This window comes from Sinohyriopsis cumingii, chromosome 1, assembly GCF_028554795.1.
Source record: "Sinohyriopsis cumingii isolate HCF-2022 chromosome 1, ASM2855479v2, whole genome shotgun sequence".
In the NCBI taxonomy this organism is placed as follows: Eukaryota; Metazoa; Mollusca; class Bivalvia; order Unionida; family Unionidae; genus Sinohyriopsis; species Sinohyriopsis cumingii.
Window position 1 is genome coordinate 156261354 of NC_142961.1, and position 13547 is coordinate 156274900.

A 13547-nucleotide genomic window follows, 5' to 3' on the forward strand; every position below is an offset into this window, starting at 1 on the left:
ACGAAACCCGAATTCAGTGTGAACTTCCCGTCGCCGGTTCCAGTGAAGGAAATAGCGCTGGCAAAATTGCGAGTATATCACAGTTGGCCTAATATTCGAGCGGACGCATTTAACGGACAACAACCTAATAACTCGCTGGTTTTTGCACGGACAAATAAACCCGATGGGACCCCAGACTGGGAGGAGGTTACAATACCAACTGGGTCATACCAAATAGAACAAATCAATAAAGAATTTCAACGCAGGATAAAATCGATCACAGGAAAGGAATCAAAAATCGCTATTACGGTTCATGAACCGACGTTATCGTCGACGATTGAAATAAGCACACCGGGGTATATGGTTGATATTTATAACAGTTCAATAAGAACCATACTAGGATGGCCTGAGAATCCACCTCATAAAACCCCCGCGGACAAGCAATCGTATCATGATATTAATCCCAATTATCAAAATAAATTGTATAATATGAAAAACGCGTTATTACCCAGTATATTTGTATTTCAAAACAGGAATAACATGCAATGGTATTTTCAGCATGGGGAAACTCCTAAATTGCACACCACATTCGTAATTAGTTTAAAGAATATCACTGATATGTTTGCCGAAATTAATCATTATTACCAATTACAACTAGAACAGCTACGAGAGACAAAAGCACAAAAACACGTTGAGGTGTTAAATCAACTTATATCAGACATGGAATATATCAATGAACGAATCGTTAAAGTAATATCCGATAGCAGCGATGATAATAAACAAAAATTCCTAACCGAGTATAATATCACAGAAGCCGATTTACCTGATTTCAAGTTTCCAGGATACAACGCGCCAGAACTAAGAAAGTCTCTTAATGATTTTATCAGTTCATCAACTCATATCCTCAGACACGATAACGGAGATGATGGTAGGCATATTGCTCCATACAACGTAAATATCGCATCGGTGATAGCAATTAATCTAGTGTGTGATGCTATCGAAGGGAGTTACCAGGTGGATACCAATCAATCAAATCAAGCTCAACAGGGATATATCCTTTATTCATTTTCACCAACAGCCCCTCCGGGATATTTAATCGTTGAGAATCCGATTAATCCGGTCTATATGCGATGCCATGATCGGTTTTTAACGAGAATTAATTTTAAACTCACCGATCAGTCAAATAACCTAATTGATCTACAGGAGGAGGAGTTAGTGATCACTCTGTTTGTAAGATCATAAAGACCCTCATTGTAAATAACTCCTTAGCAGCAGAGGGGGCGATGACATCGACGCGGTCGTCGATGTGCTTACCGGACGCTGACGACGCTGGGGATCGACGCGCAGAAGGTGTTAATTAAACCAAATGACGATTGGACGATCCCCCAACGACGTCGTCGTTTTTTTTTTTACCAGCGCTGACTACACCGGATCCGCTGAGTGCAGAAGTAATAATTAAGCAAAATAACGATTGGACAAAATGTCGGATTCGCCCCCTCTGCTGCTGTTTCTTGTGCAGAGTAAGCTGTTTTCATAAGAATATAGCGAGCACTATACACAGCTTTTTGACAAACATGTTAATATGTGACGGTAAACAAGTTAACACGTGAGGGTAAACATTTTAACACGTGAGGGTAAATATGTTAACACGTGAGGGTCAAGCAAAACACTGGAGGATACCCAAATTATCATTAGTGTACAAATCATTAAGGATAGAGGGGGAAAAAAACACAACACACAATGGAGGGGGTCTGTCCTCCATTGTACCTCATTGTTTGTAACCCCCATCATTATTTTCACACTAATAACAATGCAGGCTTTGCCCAAGTTTTGGTTCACCCTCCAATGTCTTCATGCTAAATAGTTTGGTATGGCACAGAGTGCTGAAAGGATGGACTCAAGGTATTCATCATAAACAATATTTCCATTCTGTACAGCTTCTCTTATGTTTAGAAAGAAAGTTAAATTTAATATATATAACTTAATCTAAAAATCTGTAATATAACAACCTTAATTTAAAAGACTTTAATATATAGAACTTAATCTAAAAAATTTAATACATAGAAAAAACCTTTAACATGGACCATAATCATGGGTGTGAAATTATGGACACATACATATAGATGCCAAAGAGATCACAATAGTGACCATCTGCATATGAAAACATTTATGAACTTGGATCTCAATATCAACAGATTCCTTGGTAGAGTCAACATAACAGCAGAGAGAGAACTCATATATGGATTATGAACTAGGTAACTGATGGGTGGCGTACCTTGTTCGAACATCAAGTTTACAACGATTTATCACACATGAGAGTTCAAACAGGATTGGGAACCATCCTCTGACCCAAACCCTGTCTTCCTCAGGAACATTGATATCATCCCCACCATGCTCCTTGAACATCTGCAAACACATTTGAAAAAATAGCCTTCTATAGTAAGTCTGAATATTATAAAACCTGGAAATTACATATAAATGCTAAAAAAATATAAAGTTATGATATTTTCCAAGTGTGGACTACAATTGTTCCTAATTTCCGATATGGTAATTCTTACGTTGAGGCTATGCATGATATTAATTAACTGCATACTGGTTTTTTTTAAAATACTTTTTATATTAAGTTTCACTGAGCAAAGCTTGTTTAGTTTAGCAAGCTAGAAAAGCTATTTTTACTGGAAAATGAAAATCTGAAATCAGCAGGTATGTAGAATTTAGACTAAAAGATTAGTGTAAACAGTATTTAGCATGACTGCATATACAGTTCTAAATATTTCAACTATTTTAATAGAATTTTTAAATCTGAATTTAAATTTTCCATGTAAGCTAAAGGTGAACTATTTTATAATTATGAATAGGAAATCACAGATTAAGAAATTAAATGTTGTAGATTTTCTGTTATTCATGTTAACGATAGACAGCGTCTTTTGTATACAAATATCACCATCTGATTAACTGTTGATAAAGGGAAGCAACTCTTATAAATTACTTTTCCTTGCTGCCACATGGTGTATCCCTCATACTGGATGTTTACTAGTGTAAGCTCAAGTAAAACAACAAGGATGATAGCATCACAGGAATAGGTAGGAGGGTATAATAGTAACATGATTGGGTCAGTAATCTTGGAGAAACAAAATTTCCATTCTCTATCGAATACATTAAACAATTACATTAACAAGAGAAGAATAGGATAGCATTGGAAATGCAGCAATATCTAACTTCTATCCTATTCACTCTTCATCAAGCAATATGATTGCATCTGTGAAGAAGAATTAACCCATCTATTGCCTTACCTAATAAAAGCTTCAGTTAGAGAATATGGACTGTGCATGCCATCCACTCCGCAATGACACTCAAACTGACACATTGCATCTAAAAGCAAGACTTGCAGGAATTGACAAAGTGTACCTTATACTGAAAGAGAGCATAGATCATGTCAATTCGATGATCCATCTGAGCCAAGACGGCAGTGCTTGAGAAGCTATATCTTGCTTTCCTGCTTTTACAGATAGGAAGAGCCAGCGTTTGTGGCCACATAATGCTTTTCTGTGCACCTCAGATAGTACATGAGTGTGTTAACTGGGTGGTGCAGCCTTGCCTCTTGATGGATTGATCAAAGAATGAGGACGAATTACTGTTTTCTGACAGCCCACAGGTGGCAAGCATGCATGCAGATGAGGTTACATCAGGATGACTGAACTATAACATCCAAACTGGAGATACTTCATGTCCATAGACATGGCATGCAGTTTGCTCAATGTCCATAGACAGGGCATGCAGTTTGCTCAATGTCCATAGACAGGACATGCAGTTTGCTCAATGTCCATAGACAGGGCATGCAGTTTGCTCAATGTCCATAGACAGGACATGCAGTTTGCTCAATGTCCGTAGACAGGGCATGCAGTTTGTTCATGTCCATAGACAGGACATGCAGTTTGCTCAATCTGCAAGCGAAAGCTAGGGATATCAGAAAATATGTTTTGTAAGATAACAGCTTCAGTGATGCCAATGACAGAGACTCAAACCTGAGGTAAATTGAGAGTTTCCTTTTGAGAAGAAGGTAAGTGAATGGAGCCTCAAGGGTCGAAATTAGACAACAGGTCAGACAGATCCTTGCTCTTACAAATATTCTCTCTGTAATAATATCTAAAAGTATCAGAAATCATAGTGATAACATTTGATAGTGATGGGACTGATTTCTTCTCAAACAGGCAAATGATGAAGTTGACGAATTATATTAGCAGTATGATGTCACTGTCCTGTCACCAGCTAACGAAAGGGTGCCACTTTCTCTTGTATGCCTTAGAATTGGAGGGTCTTCTAGTTATTGAGATTCTCTCCATGACTGAAGGACTGAGCTCTTTGCTGTGCAAGGCTGCCCTGTCAAGAGAAAGCCATGATGATTATCGCCCTGGCACAGAATGAAAACTAGTAACTTCTGTTGCTTGAGCAAATTAGGGGTTGCCATTATTTTCCCGGGAATGACTATCGTGAGGACGAGTAGAATGTTGACCCAAGATTTGTCACATCTGTGAGAATCAATTAGAACCACTCTACAACCCTAACTTTCTTAACTGCCTTAAGACTCTGGGCCAGTGGAGGGAAGACAAAAGGCCAAAATCCAAATGACCCACAGGGTATCATCAGGCCATTGCAAACTCAATTAAAGACTGATGGGTGGAGAGAACACACTTTGTGTGTAAACGTTGGCCTCTCCTTGACAGTGAATCAGCCAGTACACTGAACCTGGTCAGTACATGATGGACTTGCACCAAGATATAGTATCAAGTGCACCAACAGAAATACTCCCATACTATAATGTATAGTTCTGGTGATTTGTTCCTCCACTTGTTTAAGGAGACATTTCACAACTAAATAGTTGTCTGACATGATCAAATGCACCTTCCCAAGGAGAAGATCAAGGACAAATGGATAGCCAGCAATGTTCGAAAGGCCATCAAGGTGTGGTCAATAGCTGGATGTATAGCTGCAATGTAGATTTGATAACCCAGCCATAATAGACAGAGCTACTGACCAAACTGAAGCATGATACTCTAGTATCACTGATCTCTGGTTGTAAATCCTTCAGACAGTCCGATCAAACAAATGGACACACTGGTCATCACAAGACAACATGGTTTTGCACATGGTAAGGCTGGTGAGAATGAATGCAGCCTCTTGCACCCGGTCTCACAAGTACAAAGACAATGCAAAGACATGCAGAGGAACTTCTGTCCAAAAATGGTGGAGTATCAGGTCCTGCATTTTCAAACTTCCTGCAGAGAGACAAGATGACAGTCTTGAAATGAAATCCACTGGTACCATCATTTCATGAGAGGTCTCTTTGATCAGGCTTTTGTGACTCCAATGGAATTGGTGTAGGAAATGTGACACATCTGCATAGTTGCAGCTGAGAGTCACAATAGAAGCAGTGTGATGAATTTTAATTGGTGGTGGGTGTGCCATCAAAGAATTAAAGTCATTGAGAGTGATGTCTGTGTCAGCGGTCTCTGACTTTACACTTTTCTTTTGCCCCTGAGCTGCTACCACAAAAAGTTCCAAGAGTTAAAGGGACTCCACGGATTTAATGATCTGTGCATGCTAGGTATGTTTCATTAGTGTCGATGGCAACTTTAATACTGCAACATATTTTGCATTTCAAAATAATTTTTCACTTGAAATTACAAAGAAAAAAAAGACCAAACTGCAATCAAAACTAAAATACTAGGTACAACCCTAGAAGATATGAATAAACTGAATTAGTCAAATCAATACTTACTAGCTGGAAAAAACAAGTCTACCAGGAACCAAAACATATTACACATTTCACACAAAGATGTTGAAATAATGTTATCATACAGTGAAACGAAATAATGTTATCATACAGTCAAGCAATACTGAAACAGTAGGAATCCGTGAACTTTGTACATTGATGGTGTGAAAAAGTTGTCAAAATCGAATGGATTCAGGTGGTTTATAATTCCATTATCAAACCAATGCTTAAAATGGTAAATATCCAGTATATGAGACATCTAGCAGAAGCAAGTGCAGGCAAAATGTAAGAGTTGCTTCCCTTGGTCTATGAGTTATACAAATGGAAAAGAAAAAATTTAAGGAAGGCTGGTTTGGGAGATAGTGACATTTATTTACTGATGTTATGGTAATTTATTTACTGATGTTATGGTAATTGGGCATTTGAAGGAGAAACAGAATATAATTATTTATTATTTAACATAATCCATCTTCAAAGTCATTTCAGACAGTTTTTGTACATATTCCTTTCTTGCCTTTGGAACATGCTCTTGGTCTACGTTATTGCCCACCTGAATCTTTGCAGTCCTTTACCTTTCATGTAACCTGCTGTTCTTCTGTAGATTATATTTCAACCACTGAACTGACAGCATCAAACTTTATGGCTACTATAATAATTACAAATGGCCTCACAAAAAAATACTGCATAAGCTCAACATGGGCAACTTCCTCCACACTGTGAATCAGATATGATTTTTAAAGCTATACCTTATGATGTAAATTGATGTATGAAACTAGATCAGGGGCCATATCAAGCCTGTGGGCAATATTTAACAACCCCTGGTATACATTAATTATGCTGTACAACTCTACATTACTTACAGACAAGAGTTGAAAACAAAGAATTCACTTTCATTTTGGAGTGGAGGGGGGTTAACAATATTGGTGGAAATTTTTTTGCTGCTTCAACCCCAAGCTGACAGATCAAATGAACAATTATCTATCTGTGACAAGAAGAAGGACCTACATTTCCAATCTCAGGTAAATCCATTAAGTTGGTACAAACAAAAATGAAACTAACTATACCCTTAAAACTGATACCTAGGCATTTATTCTTATCATAACTTACATAAAGCAATACAATAACTGTGTAAATAATACCCAAAATAAAATATTTAAACCAAAACGACAAAACCTATTGATAAGATCCTCTTAAAAGAATACTCCCCACCCATTCCCATCTTACCTGAGGCTTTTCAGCTACATATTTTGCACAGTTTCTAATAAGTCTGATTGCTTCCATACTTGTGTCAGGGAATGCTGCATTACATGCAAATTCTGACAGACACTTGACAGCATCTTGGAATGAGTCTATCACAGCAACAAAGTGTTTTTCAAACACACTCGCTGGAAAAGAAGATTTAAATTACTGAGACACTTAAATCAAAAGAGGTTTATCTCTACCAGACACAGCAAGACATTTTATAAATTTTTTGTAGGAGGATGTAAAAAATAATATAAGGTATGGACTTTGAAATTTGTTGTTTTGTTTTTTATCATTTTAATTTCTATTCTTTGGATATTTTCATTACAGCAATTAAGCAGGTGATAGAAAAAGATAACTCACATTCTTCCACCTAACATATTCAAATATTTGTACTGGAGATGAAAAAACCAAACAATTAATAATAATAATAATAATAATAATAATAATAATAATAGTTATTAATATTATTGTGTTTTTTTTCTTCACTAAGGGTACATTGTTTGGAAATATAAAATATATGACTTTATGTCCCATGGATGCATAATTTGACATTTTCTTTTCATTTTAAACATAGAGCAAATTTTTATAACAAAAGCTCCCTATCTCAATGATGAATGACTGAAGCTTTACAAATGAACTAGTATGATGATTTATTACAGCAAAATGTAAAAAGCTACATACAACTGATGGAAAAAAATATGCACTTACAGATAATTTTTCCTGTTGTTTGGAATGCTAATTCCACGATTCCCTCATCATGGTCAGAGGCAGCTAGATGAAAGACACTGAAGATGTTCTTCCACCCAGATCGAACATTAGCTGCCTGAGAGTTGACCATTTGTGCCACACATCGCACAACCATGTCGCGTATTGTGGGAGACCTGGAAAAGAAATGTGCAAACTTAGCTTCCCTCACAAATTTCTGAATTTATTTAAGTATTTATATATATTTTATATATTCATAAAAAATTAATTTTTCTTTTTTTTCCATTATAATGTACAACAAGTTGATTGGTCAGGCCCTTTTGAATTTTTTTAGTTCACATCTGAATGAACTGTTTAATTTGACACTGTCCTTTGGTACCAGTTTTCAGACCATTCACAGAAAACCATGCATACAACAAGCTGCAGGCTACTGTCCCCATGTATGCTTACAATGACAACTTAAGCTGTTGGCACTTAGTGTATCACCAAAGTCCCCTACCCTCTGTAATTTGCTCAGCAGGGCCTTCAACAAAGAAACTTATGCTGGGAAACAAATGTTAGAAGAATGGCCATTCACGGACTATAATTATTACAAATGATGATGTGGAATGCTGGAATTCAATTTGTACATGGTCTCATCTATGTAAGCTCCTGGTCTAATATGGGTGAAAATCGACAATCTTAAGTAAAGTAGCACTATACAAACCAAATTTAGAATTACAGGCCATTTTTTAGAATCATCAATCATGGACACAATAAGTTGATAATTCAAGTGGGACAGAATAGGCCCAGGTGGACTTCTCAAGTTTCAGCAAGTTACATTTTCAGGTTTTGTCTGAAATTGTGGCCAAAAGGATCATACAAAGAAGCAATTAATATGTTCAGTTGAAAATGCAATTAAACTGGAAACTGTCCTTGTGGAGGTAAAAAAATGCAAAACAAATCATCTTAAGCTTTAATTTAGATCAAAGTGAAGTGCTAAGAATGTTTAGTTATGACTCAAAGTGAAGTGCTAAGAATGTTTAGTTATGACTCAAAGTGAAGTGCTAACAATGTTTAGTTATGACACAAAGTGAAGTGCTAACAATGTTTAGTTATGACACAAAGTGAAGTGCTAAGAATGTTTAGTTATGACTCAAAGTGAAGTACTAAGAATCTTTAGTTATGACTCAAAGTGAAGTGCTAAGAATGTTTAGTTATGACTGAAAGTGAAGTGCTAACAATGTTTAGTTATGACTGAAAGTGAAGTGCCAAGAATGTTTAGTTATGACTCAAAGCGAAGTGCTAAGAATGTTTAGTTATGACAGACAGTGAAGTGCTAACAATGTTTAGTTATGACAGATAGTGAAGTGCTAACAATATTTAGTTATGACAAAGTGAAGTGCTAACAATGTTTAGTTATGACAAAATGAAGTGCTAACAATGTTTAGTTATGACAAAGTGAAGTGCTAACAATGTTTAGTTATGACATAGTGAAGTGTTAACAATGTTTAGTTATGACAAAGTGAAGTGCTAACAATGTTTAGTTATGACAAAATGAAGTGCTAACAATGTTTAGTCATGACAAAGTGAAGTGCTAACAATGTTTAGTTATGACAAAGTGCTAACAATGTTTAGTTATGACTCAAAGTGAAGTGCTAAGAATGTTTAGTTATGACTCAAAGTGAAGTGCTAACAATGTTTAGTTATGACACAAAGTGAAGTGCTAAGAATGTTTACTTTAGTTATGACACAAAGTGAAGTGCTAACAATGTTTAGTTATGACACAAAGTGAAGTGCTAAGAATGTTTAGCTATGACACAAAGTGAAGTGCTAACAATGTTTAGTTATGACAGATAGTGAAGTGCTAACAATGTTTAGTTATGACACAAAGTGAAGTACAATGTTTAGTTATGACTCAAAGTGAAGTGCTTACAATTTTTAGTTACAATGTTTAGTTATGACTCAAAGTGAAGTGCTAACAATGTTTAGTTATGACACAAAGTGAAGTGCAAAGAATGTTTAGGTATGACAAAAAATGAAGTACAATGTTTAGTTATGACTCAAAGTGAAGTGCTAACAATATTTAGTTATGACTCAAAGTGAAGTGCTAACAATGTTTAGTTATGGCTCAAAGTGAAGTGCTAACAATGTTTAGTTATGACACAAAGTGTAGTGCTAACAATGTTTAGTTATGACACAAAGTGTAGTGCTAATAATGTTTAGTTATGACACAAAGTGAAGTGCTAACAATGTTTAGTTATGACACAAAATTAAGTGCTACGAATGTTTAGTTATGACACAAAATTAAGTGCTAACAATGTTTAGTTATGACACAAAGTGAAGTGCTAAGAATGTTTAGTTATGACTCAAAGTGAAGTACTAAGAATCTTTAGTTATGACTCAAAGTGAAGTGCTAAGAATGTTTAGTTATGACTGAAAGTGAAGTGCTAACAATGTTTAGTTATGACTGAAAGTGAAGTGCCAAGAATGTTTAGTTATGACTCAAAGCGAAGTGCTAAGAATGTTTAGTTATGACAGACAGTGAAGTGCTAACAATGTTTAGTTATGACAGATAGTGAAGTGCTAACAATATTTAATTATGACAAAGTGAAGTGCTAACAATGTTTAGTTATGACAAAATGAAGTGCTAACAATGTTTAGTTATGACAAAGTGAAGTGCTAACAATGTTTAGTTATGACATAGTGAAGTGTTAACAATGTTTAGTTATGACAAAGTGAAGTGCTAACAATGTTTAGTTATGACAAAATGAAGTGCTAACAATGTTTAGTCATGACAAAGTGAAGTGCTAACAATGTTTAGTTATGACTCAAAGTGAAGTGCTAAGAATGTTTAGTTATGACTCAAAGTGAAGTGCTAACAATGTTTAGTTATGACACAAAGTGAAGTGCTAAGAATGTTTACTTTAGTTATGACACAAAGTGAAGTGCTAACAATGTTTAGTTATGACACAAAGTGAAGTGCTAAGAATGTTTAGCTATGACACAAAGTGAAGTGCTAACAATGTTTAGTTATGACAGATAGTGAAGTGCTAACAATGTTTAGTTATGACACAAAGTGAAGTACAATGTTTAGTTATGACTCAAAGTGAAGTGCTTACAATTTTTAGTTACAATGTTTAGTTATGACTCAAAGTGAAGTGCTAACAATGTTTAGTTATGACACAAAGTGAAGTGCAAAGAATGTTTAGCTATGACACAAAGTGAAGTACAATGTTTAGTTATGACTCAAAGTGAAGTGCTAACAATATTTAGTTATGACTCAAAGTGAAGTGCTAACAATGTTTAGTTATGGCTCAAAGTGAAGTGCTAACAATGTTTAGTTATGACACAAAGTGTAGTGCTAACAATGTTTAGTTATGACACAAAGTGTAGTGCTAATAATGTTTAGTTATGACACAAAGTGAAGTGCTAACAATGTTTAGTTATGACACAAAATTAAGTGCTACGAATGTTTAGTTATGACACAAAATTAAGTGCTAACAATGTTTAGTTATGACACAAAGTGAAGTGCTAAGAATGTTTAGTTATGACTCAAAGTGAAGTGCTAACCATGTTTTTCAAGGAAGTCAAGGCTGATAAACCCTGATAAACTTAACAGAATAAATTAAAAACAGGTACAAGTCTAGGTCGGGTGTGACTTACATTAAATACACTGTGATTTCTCTAGGAATATCCAAACAAGTAAACTAATACAACTAAAATTAAATTGTAAAAAGCAAAGTGAAAAATTCTCGATTTGTAACAAAGATAAACTAAAAGTGAACAATTACCTGTTTCTCTTCATTATGTGTTCAAAAGGGCGCAAAAAGTCCTTTTGAAACCTGTAATTGGCAAACTCTCCTTTCTCTATAAATTTCATGGAAAGTTGCCTCAATGAATCCACTGCAAAGAAGGCGACATCTTCACTGGGATTGCAGCCAACCTACAATGACCCAATAGAAGTAGCATATTGATTACATTTTACATGGCTGATTGGTAAGCATGGGTCATAAGTCACCCACATTAAGATTGTGAAATTTTTGAAGAGATGAAATATACAATTTGTAGTTTTATTATTAAAAAAATTCATTAGGAAACATGACCAGGATGTCTTAACAAAATAAGTTGCCATGAAAATGTCTACTTATTGATAGGAATAATTATCTGAGGAATATTATTTCTGAATTTAAAGAGCATAGGTTTCACACGGTACATCCAGTGAGTTGTAAGAAAAAATAAGATTTTCTGATGTGTTTTATGAAAGAGGATGTGTGTGTGTGTGTTGGACACCAACAAGAAAAAGAAGCCTGCTTAGTGACTAGATCATTGGATGAGAAATGTTGATAACCAGTGACATCAGCTGTTCAGTGATCTTTGGAGATCAACCCAGACCTGCCATCCAGAGAACATCTGCCCTCCCCATCGTTTTAAAAAATATGAAATCTATGTCAGCATCTGTAATCAGTTTTTAGCCAGACATTCAGTGATAAGCCATACCAATAATGCCCCTGTCAAATGGGCATGTATCATCGAGTACAAACACACAATATCAATGCTTGGTCACCTGACTTGAAGATAAAAGAAACTATATGGTTTCAATTACTACCTAATGTTGCCAGAACATCAATGCCCCAAATGAACATTTTGCCATTGTGCACAACATTAGGATTAATTTCAGTCCATGTTACATCAGGAGTTATACAATTCCATCCAGGTTTTGATTCAGACATTTGTTCATTCAAAGGGATGTCTTATAAAATATCTTAAAGTAAAAGCTTATTTTGCCATATAAAAGCTTTTTTAGACAACATTTTGTTTTCATCTGCTATCTTGACATCCTTGCAAATATTTATGTAATGTTGCTGTATAAATAAACATACTGAACCAGTCTGACTGAAATTTAAACACAGTCTGCTTATACAAAAGCTCTTCATAACTGCCTTTACCTTGTTAAAGTGGTCTCCCAGGATCTGCCATATCCTGGACCACTGCAACCTGACACGACCCATGTTGTAGTAAGAGATCTCCACAATCTTGGTCAGACTAAACATACGGGGATGGTTTTGATTTGCCAGCTCTTCCATGGATATATGGCACAGGGCTTTCACAAACTCCACTGAAACAAAAGGTGAACACATAATACATTGGAGTACAGAAGACACAAGGACTTGTTGAGAATATTTCATTAGAAATGAGTGTCTGACGTGTTATAGATGAATACCTGACATTTATTATTATATCATTTTTGAATATATTGTAATTTTCTTTGTGATGGCATGAATGTGATTATTCTCTAAGCAGAAGCAATTTCTTTGAGTTATTTTACTTCAAAATTACATACACATCATAATTTATACTTAAAGTGATGTCTTTGGTTAATGCAGCATTCCAGAATATTGTTTTAACCATATTTGCCATAAATTGTACTGGCCATAAATTGTACTGGCCAATGACAAGTTTTGCTGATTTTCTGTCCACTTCATACATGAACAGGTTTACATAAGCATCAACTACACAATGGTCATCAGTAGTACCTTTGCAGTGGGTATCACCTTAATGTAGGCAACTATAATATAAAATCTCCCACTCATCTTAACAGGAGTCCCTCAAAGTGACTGTCACTTCATTGTCCAGAAAGTTGTTTCCAAACTTCAAGATAAGACCATTCCTTCTTTTTAAGTGTGGAGTGTTGAAACCATTTCTGATGTTCTTGAGCTACTAGATTTTCAAACTATGGCAGACATAATGGATACAAGATCGGCACCATTTCTATTTACAACATTTTCACGAAAATGCCAATGTTGACATGGCCATTCATTCAGGATAACTAGATGTTCATTATGGTCATCATATCTGTGGTCAG

The 13547-nt window shown here is 35.5% G+C and overlaps 1 protein-coding gene across 2 annotated transcripts in view; it reads right to left on the reverse strand.

Annotated features, from left to right (window-relative positions):
- Positions 1-13547, reverse strand: part of LOC149808205 (brefeldin A-inhibited guanine nucleotide-exchange protein 1-like) — a 180671-nt gene that overhangs the window by 69461 nt on the left and 97663 nt on the right. For both annotated transcript variants that reach the window (XM_089974695.1, XM_089974685.1), the window contains 5 exons: positions 12631-12800; positions 11476-11627; positions 7706-7878; positions 6977-7137; positions 2255-2385 (listed from right to left, as the gene is read on the reverse strand). In XM_089974695.1, the coding sequence (XP_089830821.1) occupies positions 2255-2385; positions 6977-7137; positions 7706-7878; positions 11476-11627; positions 12631-12800 (787 nt within the window). The remainder of the gene's footprint in view (positions 1-2254; positions 2386-6976; positions 7138-7705; positions 7879-11475; positions 11628-12630; positions 12801-13547) is intronic.